Source organism: Cinclus cinclus, chromosome Z, assembly GCF_963662255.1.
Source record: "Cinclus cinclus chromosome Z, bCinCin1.1, whole genome shotgun sequence".
Lineage (NCBI taxonomy): Eukaryota > Metazoa > Chordata > Aves > Passeriformes > Cinclidae > Cinclus > Cinclus cinclus.
In genome coordinates, this window is record NC_085084.1 from 78,064,417 (window position 1) to 78,085,000 (window position 20,584).

The following is a 20,584-nucleotide window of genomic DNA, read 5'->3' on the forward strand; positions in this document are numbered from 1 at the left end:
TCATAATCATAGCAAGAATATGATTATGTACATAATACAGCAGCAGTCTTAGCCACTTTCAGAATGAGAGATACACCATAAAACAAAGTTGTTTGGAGGATGCTGACTTTGGATGGGGACTGTCATGATCTTCCCTTCCCTACAGTGTTAGTGCAATTGCCTGCTCAGCTGTAATATTTTATTTCTACCCTTGCATTTAAAGACAGAGCCATGCAGAACCACAGGGCAGTAAGAGATGCAATAGAGGAGAGTGAGAAAAATCCCATAATGATGGAACAAGCTGCCCAGTGATGAAAATTTCTTTCTAACCCCAAGCAATTAGTGGCTGGCTTATATCATAAAACACGAAGTTTTGTGTCCTATCTACATTTTTATCCAGTCTAATATGGCTGTGGATGTTCTCATTACCCATATAAATGTCTAATCCTTTTATTTTTTTATGCTGCTAAGCTCCAGGACTGAATAAAGCCTGTGGCAAGGAGGAGAGGTTTTGAGAGTGCATAAATGCTCATGAGAAGGAACACAATTAGATGGAGCAAATGCTTGATATAAGCTATGTGGACTCGCTTTCAGCATTTCAGGGACAGACAAAAGCATAATGAGAGGTGGGTGTTTGACCTGCTACTGTTTCCTTTACACCTCTGGTATAACTTAAGGTGTCACCACGTTATGGGGAAGCTGAGCAGTGAGAAAGACAAATATATTGCTGAAGTTACCCTGAGATAAATCCAAACTTTCTACAGCTCAGACTGTTTGGTTGTCAGCTTTACTGGCAGAAGGCAGTCTCCCTGACTGCAGTGAAGAGGGGCAGGATGACTGAGGGGCAGTGTGTCAGACTGTTGGTGTTTGTTGGTATTTGTTCAGGCACTTAGTGCGAATTGCTGCCTGATCAAGTCTCTCCAAAACTCAGAGGGAATCAGATTAAGGCCATTGACTTTTATATAACCATGGATGAAATACCTAACTGAAGTATTCTTTAAGTATGGGGATAGATGGGGATAGTAGCAAAAAGCTCAAGTCATTAAGATTCTCCTAGAAAGAACATCTTTTCTCTGATACCCACAGAAATGGATCATTGAAATTGGCTAAAATAATCTAAATAAACCAGAAAAAAAGGACAGACATACACAGAAATGGATGAATAAAGAGAGAAATGATTGACTAGCAAACAGGTATATACTGAAATAAATGGGCAGAAGAACAGATGGCCATGTTTATATAACCTTAAAGACAGAATGCTTTCTCAGTGTTGTGGTTGTGGTTGAGCTCACTAAGTGTACTAAGGGCTCTCTGCAGTCTCATGATGACTCCAAAATCTCACCAGTCCTTAAGATGCTGCAATACATATGTGCATGCCTAATTTTGAGTACAGTAAGTCCCTTGGTTTTAATTCTGCTTAGAGTTCAACTCAAACTCTATGTCTGCGAAGTGTTTGTTGGGGGGAGGATAATTATTGTCAATACCTAGGTAAGAGTTTATTATTTGTCTATTATGTGGTATTTTTCCTTGTAGCTCATAAAGTCCCCTATGATGATGAATCTTCTGAGTTTTCAGCACTGGCTAAGATAGAAAGAATTATTTTTTCCTTAGAGTTTTTTGGGGCTTTTAGGCTGGAACATTGAACTCAGTATTTGATTTCCTAACAGACTAGATCAATCTATCAGTTCCCCAGGGTAAAATACTCCTTTGCCAGCTGGTGATTAGGATCAATTAGTAACATTTACTTAGATTTTTATTGCTATGATTGTTACCATTAGTATGTGTGCAGGAATGGTAAAAAATGTCTTTCTAGAAGGAAGTGTATTGGAGGAGAGAGCTATCTCAAATCTTAAGGATGCTGAAAATACGTAGGTGCACATTAAGGAATGGTAAACTCCTGAGTTCTTGGTAATTACAGATTTAGACTGTATGTATATTTGTAAACACAGGTGTAGGGGCAGGTATGTATCCTTTAACCTCCCTCATTCATCTCTGACTGCCAGTGCTTCCAAAATCACTTCTTTAGTGCTGGCATCTGCAGCTAGGCACAGTGTGAATCCCAGCAGCAGTTCTTCTGCAGTGTGCCACCAAAGGGTGAGCCTGAGCCCATTCAGAGCCCATATAAATGCAGCTTCACTCTCCAGGCCTGGTAAGGCAGCAGGATTTGTGTGCAGCGAGCATTTTGGAGATCAACACCTGCTCTCTGCACACAGGATGCTGCTTGTGTCAGTGGACACGTGGACCCTTTGGATCATCCTCCCAGAGCCATCTGGCTGCAGGGGAAATCCAGCAGGAGATACCAGTGCTGGGTGCAAACAGGATTAGCACAGCTCCTTCAAGGCTAACCAGAAGCAAGACCCTTAGGAGTACTGAGAGGGGATCTGCCAGCATGAGCTGCTCAGGAGTCAGGTCAGTTTTCAGCTGAAGCAAAACATGCTGGTTATCCTAACTGTATTCACCAGACATGCTATCCAGCAGATGAGCACTCAAATATTCAGTACACAGTTTTTCCACCTCCAACATGCCCTTGATGTTTATCATCCAGATTGAACCGTTTAACACTGTAGCTGCATAGGACACAATACACCAAGTAAGGAGCTCTGGTGGTGTGGGCTATAACCCTTCTGAACCTGTGCCACAGGCTTTTGTTGGGCAAAGCCTGTGGGTGTGGGCAGTATCCCTAGGACTGAGGCAACAGGCTGTGGGCACTGGGTTGGTCTGGCTTACCTGGATAAGGGTGAATGCCATTAGCAAACACGGCTTCAGCGGCTGGCTGCCCATTAGCCTGGGGTGGGAGGCCAGTGAAACCATTCACCCCAATTGGAGATGGGATGCTAGGCACAGCTGGTGCAGTTATGCCAGGAGGCGTGCTTCCACCTGCGAATGAGGGGGACACACAAGAGATGGTGAGTACTGGAAACAACAACTTCGTGGACAAAACTGCTGACACAACAGCTGTGACCACCACCCAAAAAAACCCCCAAAACAAATGAACAAACAAACAAGCAAACAAAAAAAACCCCAAATCAAAAACCACAAAAAACAACAACAACAACAACAAAAAATAGCCCACCGAGATATGAAAAAGCAACCAAGCTGTTGAGCAAATAAATAGACTGCTTGCAACTGCTCCCCTGTTCAGGAAACCCTGAAGAAAAGCTTGAAAAATCCTCAGAAACTCTCAGTCCCAGCTTTCTACAACAGCTCCTATCAGATTCCCTTTGGATGTCTGTGGGTGTACTGATTTCCAGGACTGCCCTGTCTGCACTCTCTCATGAATACATCTTTCATGTGCAAAATCATTTTGAACTTTTCCAGCACTAGGGATTCTTAAAGACTTGTCAAGTTTATTTGTAGCCTAAAGGTAGCCAGTGATACATTTTTTAATGTCACTGTTTGGCCCCAACTTGACTTCATACTGTTTTAACAGATATCTCCTGATGAACGGGGGAAAAAATTTGGACTAAATCTTGTTCCTTTCAAGAAATCTTATTCTTTCTTTCTTCTCAGATGCATCCTGAGGGTGATTGTAACACAGCTATTTCAGAAGAACAAATTTGTCTTTATGTTCTGAGTGGGATCTTGTCACCCACTGGTAGAAAATTCTTAAATTTCTCGGGAGAGAATTAAATCAGTCTGTTATCTCACTGTCTTCCTCCTATGTATGTGTAAAATGACTGGACAGTCTGTTCTTCTTGCAACATGTTCAGGATTATTTCAGGGACCAAAAATGAGTTTTCAATGAGCCTGAAATCATATTTTTCTCTTGCTAGGTGTGTATGGGAAGTTAAACTATCTTATCTTCAACAATATCTTTCTGTGTCAGGGTATACAACTGATTGAAAGCAGCATTTTTGCAGTAACCCCTCTTTTAAACCAATTGAAGGTATTTTCTTCACCACTGCAGCATTCCATGATGGAATACATCCTTTAACAACTGCTTAAATCTGTATTGGTGCTTTAAGAAACCTGCTATGGAAGCATGATATATTTTAATATTTTCAGATTTGAGTAACCCAAAAAAAAAAGAAAAGGCAGTACTTCAGCTCATTTCTTATACCCTGAGCAGACAAGCTGCTGCTTCCCCTTTTCTTATTTAAATGGTGTTGGCCTTTAAAAATGTCCTCTGTGGAGGTACAGGGAGCCAGCAGTGGCAACTGAAGTCCAAAGGCAATGCTCTCAGCATATGCCATCAGCTTCCAAATCACAAAGGCTACTTAAATTTCAGTTGCTTTTCTGGATCTCTCCTTTATTTGCATAGAAAATGCAAATAATTTTTTTTCTAAAATTGCAGCAGGGGATTTGTGCTTGCTATTTTGTGCATGTCTAAGGAAGTTTAGGCATATTTATTGGAATTCTTCAATTTTCTTCTTATAAAGAACCCCCCTGGAGAGGACAGATCTGTAGCTGGAGAAAACCTGGCATAATGCCACCATGGAAAACAAATGGTGGTGGTGCATGCCAGTTGTGGATTTCATCCCTCATTTGAGATCTCTTACTGTAGCCACATCAGGTGCAGATTTACAACACTGAGAGACAGAGGAGGGAGGGAGGAGAGGAGGAAGAAGGAAGGAAGCCTGAATAAAATATCATTTCTAGGCCCTCTCTGCAGGCAACAGAGTAGCAGATCCACTTTTCACACAGATTATAGCAGTGATGGGAGAAATGTAAAACCTGAACCAAACTCTCAGAAATGTAAAATTAATTGCCTCACAATTACGGACTATTGTGTGAGGTAAATCTGACCCTTGATATAAGACTGTTAAAATGACAGCAAACAGCATTAAAATTTTCTTGGTCTGAATTACCCATACGGAGTGCTTATTGCACTCCATTGACTGCAGTACAAAGGAGATGTCTAAGTTTTGTATGGTTAAAGCCAGGTGAGATGGCTACTGTCTCTCATCTGTGAGATTTGCCTGGAGCCAAAACTCTGAGCCCCTAGATTCCATGGGAATGAATGAACTTATGGTCATATTCCCAGGAAGCCACCCTCCTAGAGGTGGGACACAGAGGAAGCCAGCTGTATTAGAACTGAAGATACTAGCACAGAGGCACTGTGCTGAACCAATACCTCCAAAGCCTCTAGGACTTCCACGTTACCGAAACCCTTTTTCCTAGCACAATTTTTCTTTTGCTTCAGGAAGATCAAAACACTTCCTTTTTATTTTTTTTTCAATGTTCCAAACATTTTTTCCAAACACTTTTTCTAGTGCCTGTTTTTTTTTTAATTTTTTTTTTCCCCAGAGAACTTTGAAATATTTCATTTTCCTTCCAAGGCAGAACAAAGATATACTTCAATGACTAGGAATCCTGCTATGAAGCAGAATGATCATTTTCCATTTGGCTTTCTGAATGCTAACAAAAGCCAGCAGGAGAATTAATGTTAGGCTTCAGATATCTCCTGGCTACTCAGAAATCGCTGCTAGTATTGTAGGCTTGCTTGCTCAGACATTATGTGAAACATTTTCTGTGCATCTTATCACATGCTTTGTGAGTGTTGTAGTAATACAAGGAGTAATTTCAAAGTCTAAACATTTCTCCTAAGGAATAATTGTCAGTGGACATTTCCACAACCCACCACAGAGGTTTTTCATGAAGGAAGCCACTCATTCAAGGTAAATCTGCAATAATGCCAAAGTGAATAGGCTCTGTGATTGAAAATATGTCATTAGGAGAGTGTAAAATCGGCCGCCGTGAAAGACATCAAGGGATCATCTAAACCAGCATCTTATTTTCAATAATGGCCAGTCATGGGTGATCCAGAAAGCATGTAAAAAACATGAGTTTCCCCTCTTTTATTCTGACAGTGACAATTTAACAGTCCCCTCATCCTGTCAAACACTGGAATAGGATGCCTGGGGAAATGGTGGAGTTGCCATCCCTGGATGTATTTTAAAGACACATGGATGTGGTGTTGAAGGATTTGGTTTAGTGGTGGGCTTGGAAGTGCTGGGTTAATGGTTAGCCTTGATGATTTTAAAGGTCCTTTGCAATCTAAATTGAATGATCCTATGACTCTGAAAGGCACTGGTCAGAGCAGAAGAGGAAATGATTACACCAAAAAAGAGCTGGGATATTTTTCATGTGCTGGAGATCCTGGTAGGCACGGAATTTGACTGTCGTACAGGTGTTTTCATGCCCCTGACAATTCAGTCTTTTCAAGAATATACTTATGTATATTCAAAAAAGCTTGTGCTCTTTTGTGGTGGGTCCATCACAAACCACTGTCAGCTTTCCAGGCCCTGACAATATTTGAATTCCAGGCAGTCTTTGTTTGATGTTCTCTCTGCTCCCACCAACACACAAAACAAATCTAGCTAATGCAAATATGATAATCTTGCCAGCAGTGGGTTTAAAGGGTGCACATATAATTAAGCCACTTTTTTATTTGGATTTGCAGTAGCTCCATCCACTTTTTGTTTATACATTATCATTGTGTAAACATATATTTTGAAATGTGTGGTATAAGATTTTTGAGCCATGTGCTTTTCCTTGGGTCTCCATAAAATCTTGTGGAATGAGATTTGTCTTTCTTACTCTCCCTTCTCTCTCCAGTCCTTTGTGATATTCAATTACAAATGGCCTTTTCAAGAAGTACCTTTGAGTCCTCTGCCTCCCTATCAGACTCTAGAATATTGGAAAATTTCCCAAATCCTCATTTCTTTCAAGGTTTGGCCCCACTTTTCCTGTTTTTTTTACTTCCCTGCTGTTAGGCCACATGTCAGTCCAGGACTAACAAAGCTGATGATTCCTTGGCCTGATCCTGCCCAAATGGTAATCTTGTTCTTCAAGAAAGACAGTCGTGTTCCCATCTCAGCTTATTTCACTGCCTGCTGGACCATATACTGCAGCTCCTAGAATGGGTTTTTACAGCCTAACCAGATCCTGGGAGCCCTTCTCTGGCTACCTGTCTCTGTTCCTGCTGCCAGAAACCCCCTCACTAAACACCTTCATTCCTGTCAGCACCAGATGTCTTCCTTGAGCACCTTTTGTCCTATTTCACAACAGGGGGAAAGACTTATGTGTCCCAAAGGCAAAACTCATCTTGTTAATGATATTGCATCACACCACAACTCTATTTTTCTAGTCTTTGGAACAGCCTGGCTGTGATAGCACTAACACTGACCCCTTGGACACATATATTCACCAATAACCAGTATAGGTCACTGTGGGATATTTTGTGATGTTTGGAGCATTCTCAGAGCTAAAGAGAAGTTGTCTATGGATTACACTGAGGAAGGTCATAGAAGCACAGAATAGTTAAGGTTGTAAAAGACGTCTGAGATCATTGAGTCCAACCATTAACCCAGCAGCACCAGGCCTGCCACTAAGCCATGTCCCTAAATTCCACATCTGTATGCCTTTTAAATAACTCCAGGGATAGACAGTCCTTTACCGCCCTGGGCAGTCTGTTACAAAGTTTGACAGCTCTTTTGGGAAAGGAACTTTTCCTAATATGCAATCCAAACCTCCTCTGGTGCCACTTGAGACCCTTTCCTCTGGCCCTTTCGCTTGTCACCTGGGAGGAGGAAGTGAGACTGATCCTCACCTGGCTAAAGAGCTAACAAACGGTGCCAGGCGTGCCGTGGGGTGATTCCCCTGCCCTCCGCAGCCCGCTGTGCCCTTACCTGAGGTTGGAGTCATGGGGGCAGCTGCCAGGCCGTTCATGTTCAGAGCCGCCATCTGCTGCATCTGGGCCGCGGCAAAGGCTGCCATGGGGTTCAGGTATCCGCCCTGCGCCACCGAGGCCATGATCGCCGCTTGCTGCTGCATCAGCTGGAACAAAGAGAGCAGGGAAAAAATATCACGCGGTCACCAGCGGGGCAGCCTGCGGCACTGGCACCAGGAGAGCACCTGGCAAGGGTGGGATGCATCCCAATGATTTGGGGTGTCAGCACACCACCCCTCTGGTACCCCCCAGGCTTGGTCATTCTCACTGCAGGGGCTGGAAGCAAAAGGTGTCAGCATTTTGGGGTCTTTATGGTCCCTACCCCTCCATGTGCTCCCTAGTGTGGAGGTCTCCTATGACCTGGACACGGCCCACCAGCTCCTTGGTACTTCTCTGGTCAGAAAGGCAGAGAAAAGTCTATATACAGACAAACCATGATATACCTGAGCAGAGTGGTTTTGTGGCTTACATTGTTTGTATCAAAATTCTGGAAAAGCCTGGAGGTTACTTATGAGAGACCAGTGTATGTAGGAAAAGGGGATTCTTTCTCCAAAGCAGAAATTTTGACTAGTTCTCTAGGGATAACCTGATTTTTTCCATCCATTATTGACAAAAACCATTTTTTATTTTCTGGTGCTACTAGGAAGCTTCAGCTAGGTACTGAGCAAACCAAGTGCCAAAACTAACCAGATCACAGCACCTACTTCCAACATTATCAAAGGCGCCCAGAAGTGCTGTACAAGAGAAGGGTCTTAGCAAGACCCTGTCTTAGCAAGATTAATATTGTCTAATGAGAAAACCCCTTTCCTGTGGTTTTGATCTGGGTTTACTTTCTCAATTAATTATTTTCTAGCAAATGGTCAAAATGCTGCTTCTTTCAGGGTATCTACAAAAGTCAGAAATAAGGATCCCAGACTGCATTTCAGGCATTTGGGGCTAAAAATTTTGGATCAGAAAGCTGGTTAATGTTTATGAAGCCTGGAAGTACTTTTTTTATTCAAACAAGGCTTTGTTATCATTATGTTGCACTCAGAACCTAGAACACAGCTGGTACAGTTCAAGTGTACAATATGGCTGCAGAGATTTTAAAATGTGTGTTTTAAACTGGTGTGAAGGATAAGATAGTTTGGGTGAAGCTGTTTCTTGTCTCCTTTTTGGGTTCTGTACAAAGGGCCAGACAGGGTGGGTATGCCTGAGTACCCAGCCCTCAGTATTGACAAGTGCTGGGTGCTTAGAGAAGGTGTGGGGGGAAGAAGACGTGCAGAAAGTTTGGGAAACCTCACTCTGCACATTCCCCAGCCTCTGGTAATCTGTGACTTGATGATAATAGTGGAAAAGAGAAATGTTTTTCTGTGGTGATTTTAGAAGTGGGTCATGTCTTTGCTATCTCCAAATTTGGAATAACTCTATTTCACTCCTCGCTCTCTCTCCCATCAGGAAATCACCCTCTGATGAAGTTCTTTAAGCACATGGGACATGCTTCTCAGAGTTAAACAGACCTCAGAAGTCATGGCAAGGAACAGACTGTTCCCTTCTGTCCGCTTTAGTATTGAAGTATCTGATAAATAGTTGTTCTTACACATATACACTGGAACGAACTCCTGAAATCACTGCATTCATTCATATGCTGAAACTTTCCCTGTCACCATCCATAAACAGTCCAAAGTAAGGGGAGCTCTGGCAACAACCTGTTGAACAACTATGCACGAGTTATGTAAACCTGCCTTGATTTCTCCAGCAATAAAATGTGAGACAGGATACTTGACTCCACACATTGTCAGATCTACAGGTGAAATGTATTGCACTGGATTTGAGTATTATTACTATTATAATTTTTTTTGAAGCCTCTTGCAGATTGGTGGCAACGTGATGGCTTTCCCTTTGATGGTTAATTACCCTTTTTCATTTTACCCTGCAAAAGATACTTTTACATTTTAATTAGTGATACTTTGCTCTTTGCAATTACTGATGGTGAGATTAGACAATCTTTTGTACTAAACACTATGTTGATTCTCCTTTAAGGAGTACATTTATTTCTGGGCATTATTTGAGTTTATTCTCCAGAGGAATAAACTCTGAGCTGGCAATATTAGAAAGTATGCCAAGGGAGTGAAGGAGGAAGGGGAATCCATCCATCTTTAACACTATATTGATTCCAACACTAGGTGTGCTGACTCACATCTCATTCTCTGCTCTGGGTATTTTTACCTGAGTGATACCTAAATTTTTTTGGGGCGGGGCTTTAAAATATATTTTCATATATTTGTAGCTTTGTAGGTTTTTAATACATAGTTTTATAGCCCCTAGCACCTTCTTACCCCTTTTCACACTTTGATTAGGTAAAAATAAGGTCCTAACCTGTGATATGAGAAGCTAGATCAGGTACTTCTGCTACAAAACAGAGGTGGTCCTGCAGGGAGCAGCCACCCAATATCTATTGTACGCAGTGCTCTGTGGATATACTCTCCAAGATGTGCTAGAGACCTGGGAACCCCTTATGGCATATTGAAATGAGCCCTTGACATCATGGTCCAGAGCACACAGACGTCTCTGCAGCCTTCACACCTAGTCCGTAGGGTAAAAGTGGGATTGCCTGGAGCTGGAAGGAGTAGAGCATTCCCCACCTGAACACAGCTGTGTACCCCAGCTGATAGCTTTACTTCCTCGGCTGGAGAGGTGGCCCCAACCAAGACCAAGTAGTGTGTGGATGTTTCTACCCTTGAGAAACTTCCTGTCAGACTTCTGAGGTCACAGATGCCATGACACTCTGTTTGGAGGTGCTTGGGGGCAAAGGTTAAGGGGGAAGAGGGGGCTCCTACCCAGCCCATGGCTGATGGCCAGAGCTTGGCTGAATGCAATGGCACCACGAAGGTGGGAGGACAGGAACTCAGTCACCTTGAAAGAAGCTGACAGGGTAAGACCTACATCCTTCCCCCCCTCCCACCCCCAGGGTGGCTCTGGGGAAATTTACAGAAGGAAACAAGTCCTATAAGGGTCACCAGTCTCCTTCTAAAACCTCCAAGGCATTCCCAGTGAAAGTCACCCCACTCCTTCCCCAGCTCCCCCTGAAGACAAATGTCCCATCCACTCTTCTTTCACTTTGAAAGAGACCCAGTGTATGGTCCCAGTTAATAAAGCTGTAGAGAGTGAGGCAGTGACCCCACCAGAGGCAAATCAATAGCAGCAGGGCCCCTGGGTATTCTGTACTTTAAAATATGCCATTTGAAATGCAGATTTTCCCTGCCTGGACTGGGGCTACAGAGCACTAATCAGGAAGGCAGCAGCCTTATTATCTCAGGCTGATCCAAGGGGACAGAGAGGAGCTTTTCCCTCCCTTAGCTGAAAGGACGTACTTCCTTTTGCTTCTCTTACTTCCTTTGCATGACCTTTGCCTTAGCATTTAGAGCTTTTACCTATCCATTTTAAAGACACATTCCTTTCTTCCTGCTGTCTTTTCTATTGGTCAATTATTTATCTTCTGAGGAGACCAGGAGATGCTACCAGACTGGTTTCTGCCCTTGGACAGCACCCCAAGAGATAAGGGCCTGCAGCCACCATCCCAGTGCTTGAAACAGGTGCAGAGGCACTGGAAAAGCCAATTCAAAGTGTGGCAAGGGGTGGCACTGTTGACTGATCAATAGAGAACATGTGTAAGGATTTGTCTCTCACATCTTTTTCCTACTTTAAGTTGCAATGGTACTCAAGGGCAGGAAATACTGTCCTTTTCTTACAGGAAGAACAATTTCTTGGAGGATGAAGGAGCTTTCTCAGAGCAAAAAATACCCTGCAGGAAATAGGAAAAGCATGCACAGTCTGCCTTCCCCATCCCCCTAAAGAAATATGTGTGAAACTGAAGGAGGGGAAGAGGAGAAAGGGGATTACTTCTGATGAGCTCTTTCTGAAGTAGCCCTTCAGTTTTACTCTGAACAATGTGATGATCTTCTCCTTTTTTTTTTCCAGCACTATTTTCTGTCTTTGTCTCTGAACCACACAATGTTTTGTTTGACTTTTCACATTCTTCATTCAGCAATAATAATAATAAAAGTAATAACAGCACCTCTAATGATCTATACAAAGACTTAGCTAATGATTCCTCATGGTATCCCTGTGATAGAAATAGGTAAGTAAAGTAATCAATCAAGCAGTAATACGATTCATATTTGGTGAAATCATGTAATTGACTAATTCTTGTCTGCAATATCTAACTGGCCATTGGGAGTTAAAGCTAAAAATACTTTCCAAGCCTTGAAACAAGCAGAAAATAATTGGTAGAAAAATCAGAATTGTCCTTCATACATCTTACGTTTTCTTGGAGATAGAAATTTCTGCTCTGAAAATAAAATTTAAATATAATTAGGATATTTAAAAAAATAAACAAATATGCAACACTTGGATTCATGTGTCTTAGTGTCTTTCCAAAATTTGGCAATAGTTTGGGCCCCTAACTTCCTGAGAACTGTGGACAACTCCCCAAAAGACCTAAAAAACTTGTATTCAGAGCCCAAATCTTAGTGTTCATTATTTCTGATTTACCAGAGAGCTGGTGGTCAGAAATATGGTAGCATCCCTGCTACAAAGTATTATGGCCTCAAAAAAACTTCCTCTTCTGGAATGGATCAGTGCAAATAATTTGCATAACAGGTTGTATTTACCAAAAATACTGTCCCATTTTGGTAATTCAAATGTAATAACTATGGTATCAGGAAGGTAGCCTATAGTCAGTAATTTTCCCCTGATTTCATAGGGCTAGCTGATTTTTACTTTTTAAAGTATCTCTCCAAAATAATTTCACAGTACAAATTGAAGGAATATTGGAAAAAGCAGTTCTTCCTGTCAGCACTAACTCAGATCATTTAGCAGCAATATCCTTTCATCTCCATGGGAGCTGGACAGGGAAGCAGAATGGGGCACCCAGGGTTTTATGGCCAGCATGGTAGTCACTGCTGCCCTAACTTCCCAAGGTGACCACCTCAGGTGATGTCTGAGAGCTCTGCTGTGCTGGACATTCCAAATTTTTGTTGCAGTTATTGTCTGCAGTTCAGGAGCAGCAGCCATTTGCACTTTTTCAGAGTAAGGAGAGCTGGGATTTTCTGTTCCAGGCCAGAGAACAAATGTTAGCATTGACTTTGTTGTCTCTGTCCCAGCCTGTCTGTTTTTACACACTAACTCTATGCTTATCCCCAGCTGCAGGATGCAATCAGTCCCATGGCTGGAGTTTGGCCAGAAGACTGTGGCTAGCAGTCCCACCCCATTTTTTATGCAAACTTGATTTATGAGTTTGATCTTATCTTAAATAATTTAAAAATTAAATAATTTATACTGTATCTGTCACTTTCCAAGGCTCCTTCCTTTGTTCTTGCTTTGCTCCTCTGCATTTTCCCATCTCCCTCAACCTTTTTTGATCTGTGCACGTTTCCTTTCTGCATGGCAAGGCATCACTGACATGAGACAGTCACCAAACAGTTCTTGCCCCTTTTCTTCACAGAAAGACCTGCAGGAACTGTAGCTTATCTGTGTCAGGATTATACTACCACGATTCACAGACTGTTTTGATTGTCACTGTGATTTTGGGCTTGGCCATCCTAAGCAGGTCTGCTGTGTGTCTTCTGTGAAGTGGAGAGTGTGCCTGCAGGCTCTTCCTAGACTGGCAGCAAATCAGAGGTGGTGCCAGGTAACATCCTTCTCTTTCTCTCCAGGTTGAGTCCAGATCTGTACCTCAGCCTGGCTTTAGACTGCAGAAACTGTTGTCAGTACCCAGCTAATGCAGATCCACAGTAACCTGACAACAAAAAGGGCTGGTGTCCTGTACTTGTGAAATAAAATAAATAATTGCTTCATAAAAGGGGAAGTTAAATGAGTATGGGAAGATATTGCTGAAGAGAAAAAAAAACCCTAAAACAATAAAAAAAAACCCACCCTGAAATAAATTAGAGTAGGGGCTCTGGGAGCTTTAGGAAGCTATGAAATCTGACTTGCCTTGAGCTGCATACCAAAGAGGTGAGGCAGGTCTGATGTGACTTTCTGTGTCACTGAAACAGCACAGACTCGGTGCCAAGCTTTGTCTCCTCTGCTTAAAGGTGATGCATGAGAATGGGATGGAAAACCACATACAGTGGAGAGCTCCCTTTGCTCCCTCATTTTTTTGCCTCTATGTCTAAGGCCAGATGGCTGCTGAGCCCCAGGACTGGTTGCTTGGTTGATATGAGACCATGGCTGCTATCAAGGTTAAAGTTTTAAAGTTGAGGGTGAGGGGGTTGGCAATGTGCAGCATCAGGGAGAGCTGTGGCATTTGCTGGGATGGAAGGGAGGTAATTTGGAGAGGAGCTGGGGCCCAAATCTCTTCTGAATGGCAACACAAAAGTTTACCTGTCAAACTGTAATGGACTGAGGCCCTTGCTGCCTCTCCTCAGCTGGAGGGTTGGCAAACCCATGGCTGCCCACAAACCCATCAAACAGCCACACCATGGGGGTTTCTGCTGCACTGACCACCTTGGTGCATCAAGAGCTTTGTGGGAGCTAATCCTCTCACAGTGATGTGCAAGATGCTTCTCTGGGGGAAATACATCAAGAAACTGCAGCAATAGGGTCCTGAGCAACAACCTCCATGGGGACAGACCATTAGAAACTATTGAAAAACCACTGTCAGGGGATTGCTTGGGAATTCTTTTATAGAGACATCAGTCAAGCTTGGACTGCTGAGGGATGGTTGGGAACAGGCTAGGAGTACAAATCAGAGAGCCTGATGTTTCATGATTGTGCTGGCCTTACTATTAAGCACTGATGCAATTTCTACACTTATGTTACTGCCATACTACTGTGAGAAAGAGAGTCTCTCATAGAGAGACAGTACTCTTGTCCCTGAGGGAGAAGAGAAAATAAATAAATCTGATCATCAGGTTTATTTGTACATGAGGAAACAAGACCAGGGGGTCAAACAGTTCAACCAATGTCACAAGAGCTACTGGTGGCAGTGGCATCACCCATCATGACAGTCCTGCTCATGATATTTCACCTTCCCTCCACTTGATTTGCCATAGCTCTTTGACTCCAGGCTGAATAAAACTGCTGTCTCCCTTTCCCTGTCCCCTATCGATTCCTCCATCTCCTGCTGGCATTTGCGAGGTGCCAATCACCCTGATATCTGAGAGCCAGCAGTCCGAGCTGGATTAATCGGGACCGAGGCAACGTCACAGAGCCTCACTCTCCCTCCCTTCCCTTTCATGTGAGACTGTGAGATGGAGCAGATAGGGAGGCTGATTGAGAGACAGCGTCTGAGCACGCTCTGGGTGTATAAGGCGCCACACAGAAATGTGATCCCATCATTTAGACAGCTCTGAAGTCCCCAGGGTAATTGGTGTCACCAGCTTGTCATATCCAATGGGTCAAAATCTAAAACTTATTCTTTCCCCCTTATTAACATTTTTATCAGAAAAAAAAAAAAATAAAGAGTATTGGGTCCAATTCTGCTTTCACAGAAATAAACATGTAAAAGTATCTATTTGTTTCAAGTGGATGGGAGAAGACCAGAAATTTTTCCTCTTCCTTCTGCCCTGATTTCTCCTCTCCCCTCATAATGTACCTTTATTATCTGGTGAGGAACAGAGGAAACTTTGGTGGTGTAAAGATGCAGAATGTGTCCTCTCACATCAGTACATACCTTGTCTGGAAATTAGAAGAGTTATCCTAGATTAAAAGTAATGCAAGAAGAGTTTTTGGATCAGAATATCAGGACAGTTGTGTCTTTACACATCTCTCCAGCTGCCTGACCAATGTCTATAGAATAGCACTGAAACCATTTCTCCTACCTGACAAACTCCACAAATGCTTGTCCCAAGATGTGTATGGATTGCCTCCTGTTAATTCCTCTGGTACATGGGGGTAAAGGTGCTACATCCCTCTGACAGTCTGCTCGCCACTGACCTAAGCTCATTTGGGATTTACTGTCTCTTTTCCTGCAGCCTTCCCTGGCCAGGGGGAGTGTCATACACAGCCAGGCTGAGGAGGAAATAACTTTTCTATAATGTGAGGAAAGGAACAGGGGATAAAAGAAGAGACAGAGACTGACTTTGACTAGGAATAAAAAATGAAGATAGCAAAAATGGAAATAAAAATAGAATTTTTATAGAGGAGAGAGAATAAAAACTCCGGAAGTGCACCAAGAGGTGTGGCTGGAAGGAGAGGAGGAACTTCAGTGGAGCTGTATAACAGCACATCCTCACAACTCTACATGGTTCACACAAGTTGTAGGCTGGGTTGTACCAAGTGTTCAGAGACGTACAGGATTATCAGAGAAGAACAGAAATGTCAAGACCTTCAAATTAAAAAGAGAACATGATGATGCAATAGGAAATACTTGGTGCCAAGACATGAGGAATAAATAGGGCAGACAGGAAAACCTTGTGATCATTGCACTGGAAAGAGTACTGACACACCAGAGTGTTATTCCTGAGCTGGTCCTGCACACCTAGGATAAGGTTTGGATCTCCCATTCAGGAAGATGCTACTCTGGACAACGTGTTCAACAGCACTTCCCTCCTGCGCACAAATCATGCAGAGAGCCACATTTTGCCATCAAAGAGATGAAGCACCTATACACACTGTCACTGCCTGAAAATCTGCTTCAGAGAAAGCAGCTAAAGTCACTGGGCTGCATTGTGTCTGCCTGCTGCAGTCGTCACCTCCACCTTCCTCCAAAATATCTGGCAGAGAGTCCAAGTAACCTCAGCCTGGTCTTGTCCTACATATCCATGTTAATTTTAGCCTAAGGAAAACAAGTAATTCCAGAAACATCCATTTCAGAACATCATCAAGAACCCAGCCCCTTGTACAGTCACATTGTCTCAATTTTGGTATGTCCACAGGAAACATGAAGTTAGCACAACAGGATTTTTTTCCAGTGTGCTTCAATCATACTGTTTGGGACAGCAGGACTGTGTGTGGGCATATGCCTGTGTGTACATTAAATTGCTATCTATCATGCTTTGTGATTTTAAAAGCATTTCTCTCAGTAGCTGCTGTTTTATCCTGTGGCCACTCCAAAGGTAGCCACGGTGATGCGAGGTGCAGCAGGGTTGTGGTGACGTGGAGCAGAGAACTGGGCTAAACTGAGCAGGCTTAGTTTATCCAAATCCTCAAAGTATAGTTGTGCTTTTATTTGACAACAGCAGTTTAGCCCCCATAGTAAGTGTTTTGAATAGGTCCACACATGACCAAAGTTCTAGTTACTGCTAGAACTGTCTATGGCACCTCGAAGACACCTGGGGAAAGTCCCAGACTCTCCCTTGGATGGCATGGCCAATTTTTACTCCCATCATGTAACCAGTTTAACAGAGAAGCCACTGCTTCCTCTTCTGCTCAGGTTTTTTGTCCACTCCCATGAGTTTTTGCACATTTCCAGGTGATACTCCCCCTCCCAAGAGCACGCAGAGAGCCAATGTCTATACTTACTGCCTGTGCATAGGCGCCATAGGCTCCAAACTGGATGGCCATGGGGTTGAACATGCCCATTTGTCCTGCCATTTGCTGCATGCGCCGCATTGTACGCTCCTTGTCCGTGTCCGCAAACTTCACCACCAGGCTTGAAGAGGCTCCCTGCAGCACAGGGAACAAAAGGAAACACAGGGAATGAGCCTGATGCACACCAGATCATCAACCCATACATCTAACACAGATTTAGTAGATTGGGATCCAGGTGCTGATGTTTTCCATGCAACCTATCAGGCTGTGAATTTTGACCCTTGCAAGAGGGTGAGAGCATCAGGAAGTAAAGGATCCTAGAGGGTGAATGCCAGCAGCTTGGCTCCTAGTTTCCTCCAAAATTAAAGCTTCTAGGATGTTATTTACATTTTGTCTGCAAAAGTTGTTGCCTTATTCTTTCAGCCTTCAGGCCTAGAAAGATCTGGACAGAGCAAAATGTAGGGGGCTTTTTTGCATTGAATGTGGTAGGAATTGTGGACCAATTTGTTTTGGTGGAATTTGTGAGGTCTCTGCATTCCAGACCCCTGAAGTGGATCATCCTATCACAATGCAGTGTCTTGTAACTCCCAAGTCCAGTGGGAAATCCCTGCCCAGTCTTGGAGACAGCAGTGGACTTGCTGGCAGGGTGTATATGTCATCATGAAACAGCATGAACTGCCAAATTAAGGGAGCAAAAATAGCACTGGATGGACCTGAGCTTTCTCTCCACAAACAGAGGCTACCATGAAAGAACCCAACATTTCCAGGAAAGATTTACAATATTAGGATTATGTCTGCAGTCAACACCAGTGGAGAACTATGGATGATCATCAGAGCCGCCTGCAGAAATCTGTGCAAAATGTAGTGCTTTTGGGAACTGATGAAATCCTGCTCCTCCCCAAAACTGGATGAAAAGTCAGTAGCTGCAATTCTTAAATTTCTGATAGGAGGCAGAAATGAGACCTAGGGAAGTATTTTTTGGTCTGTCTCTATGGAAGTCCTAATTTCCCTGGTTCATTGCTTACCCACAGGGCAGCCTCCCCAGGGATAGAGGAGGTGTAGGGGAGGGACAATCTGGCTGCAGCCTTGACAGCAGTGGACAGCTGCCCTGGGAGCTGGGCTGCCACCCAGCCCAGGGAGATGGGCAGTGAGCTGTCAGGACACTGACAAAGAGCAGCTAAAATAATTGTGCTCCCATTGCTTCTGTTTTGACAAACTGGTATTCACTGCTAGGAGTACCATCAGTGGGGAAATGATCAGCTCAGTTTCTGGCTGTGGCAGTAGAGGAAGACCAGCTCCATGCCAGAGGAGCTGAACTGTTGAAAGACCCTTGTTCTGCTAGCAGAGGACGAATTTTCTGGGATTTCACAAGAAAAATATTAACTGGCTTACATGCACCCCTGTGTACCTGTAACCAGAAAAAACTGTCTCAGTGAAAGCAGAATTGCTCTGCTACAAATTGGGAAGAGTGTAGTAAACCACAGCTACAGATGTACATATATATAAATCTAAGCTATACATATTCAATAGCCTCTTCAGATCCTCAGTTATGAATAAAGACTTGAGGAATTAACCTGCTAAAAGAAGACCCCAACAATCTAATACCACACAATGAGCGATGCTCCCTTGGATTAGCAATCTGTTCTGTGAGAAAGTGATTTTCATTGGCAAAGAATCTTTCTTTTTGACCTGTTAGTCTCTCTCTAATAAATCTATAACCCACTCACACAATGTGGTGAAGAGCAAGGTTTTGAAAGAGGTGCTTCAGGAAAAAAAAAAGGGATGCAAAGATGAATGCTCCATTCAAAGATGGAGAGCAATCTTCAGCAGTTATTATAAAACCAGAACAGAAGGGGGAGTGGAGGAGAAGAGAGGAAAAAACCCTGTAGCCAAAATTCCCCTGTATTTCTGTTGAAGGCTGGGTGACTTTTAATTTTTCTTTAGATCACATGATGCAGATATTGATCCTTCCCCAAATCACACTCTTAATTGCAGCTCATCGACAAATGAATATTTTAATGCATACATTTCCTGCTAATTATCACCTGGACCAGTTCTTAATTAGATTTCAACACTCATTTAATTAACCCTGATCCAAGAGACTGTTTGGTAACTTGCATCTAATGATTTAAGCCTGTTTGCAGCTGTGTTGGAGGGAGGCACTGGTCTACAGCAGATTGGGCTGTTCAGAGCTGCTGTTGTGTTTTGCAAAACAGAGCCTGCATCATGATGGGCACAATGCAGGATGAAGGATTTTGAAATGGAATAAGGTGGGACTATATTCATCTCTGCAGAAGGAGTTTTGAAGCTGTGACCTGCTCTTGTTAGCATGACAGAGAAGTGTAAATAAGATGGTGTCTTTTTCCTTCTCCTTTTCTTTTGATCTCTATTTGCCCTGGAAGCCTCAGAGCCAGAGAACTGCCTTGGGCATTTGCTGATGCCTCACACTGTTGAGAACCAAGCTGTTATTGAAGATGGCATCATGAAAACATGGGTAACTTCCACATGAAGTGCTTGCCCCTGGAGTGTTCTTCCCTTCTGATGTGAGTCATAGTGACTGCACAGCAGCTGTTTGACCCAATGGGATCTCATCTTGCCTCCTGAGAGATGTTTTTCTGGGTTGCCTGTCGCAGCAGGACTTCAGGCCTCTTTGAACATTGCTATCATATACACAGGGCAGAAAGGCCATTGGCAAATAGAGGCAAGCTAGACCTCACACTACAAAGAAAGTAGAGAAAAAGGTTTTTTTCTGAGAGTGCTCCGCATTGAGATGTGCATGTAAGCAGTTAAAGATGTGTAGCCAGTAGAGATGCTGCATTGCTCTCAAATATGAAGACTGACCTTGGGATTGATGCTTTCAGTATGTGGTTCCTCATGTGCAGCTCTTTCATGTGGCCCAAAGGAAATCAGGCAGTAAACTCTATCAGATCAGCCAGTGCAGGACTTTTAGCAGTGGAGCCAAATATTGCTGCTCATATACAGCAGAACAAGGCTACTTTCTACTCCAGTGACTTCTACTAATCTGCTTGATAACAATAGAAATGCCCCAGAATGGGCTAGATTTTCTGTAGGGTAAAAATGCCACAGCCCTTCATCTGGACTATTTATTGCTTCCACGAGGAGTTAAACCATGGTGTAAATCAGCTGTTGTCTGCTGACAGAGGCAATAGGTCCTGTCTGCTCTGTCATTTACTAGTAATACATAATCTCCTTGCCTCTCTCTGGTTCTTGGACTGGACCTCATATTTTGCCAAACCCCATGAGAGTAACACTAGGTAAGTCAATAATGTTTGAAATGTGCTTCCCCATTTTCTGGAGGAAAGGACCTGTTAATTCTTTACCCTGCAGACCCACAGTCAGAAGATACTATCGTGAAAGTGAGCATTCCTGATGGTGCCTCTGCAATAGCCTGCTTGCAATTGGAATTTATCTCTTTTTTCCCATCAAATCAACCTCCTCTTTCAAGTGCTTTGATAT

The 20,584-nt window shown here is 43.2% G+C and overlaps 1 protein-coding gene across 32 annotated transcripts in view; it reads right to left on the reverse strand.

The window, feature by feature from the left end:
- The window catches only part of CELF4 (CUGBP Elav-like family member 4), a 670,482-nt gene that overhangs the window by 39,245 nt on the left and 610,653 nt on the right, over nt 1-20,584 (reverse strand). For 22 of the 32 annotated variants that reach the window (XM_062512638.1, XM_062512651.1, XM_062512634.1 and 19 more), the window contains 3 exons: nt 17,099-17,242; nt 7,611-7,758; nt 2,707-2,856 (listed from right to left, as the gene is read on the reverse strand). In XM_062512638.1, the coding sequence (XP_062368622.1) occupies nt 2,707-2,856; nt 7,611-7,758; nt 17,099-17,242 (442 nt within the window). The remainder of the gene's footprint in view (nt 1-2,706; nt 2,857-7,610; nt 7,759-17,098; nt 17,243-20,584) is intronic. The other 10 variants (XM_062512653.1, XM_062512652.1, XM_062512635.1 and 7 more) reach the window with 1 other exon arrangement.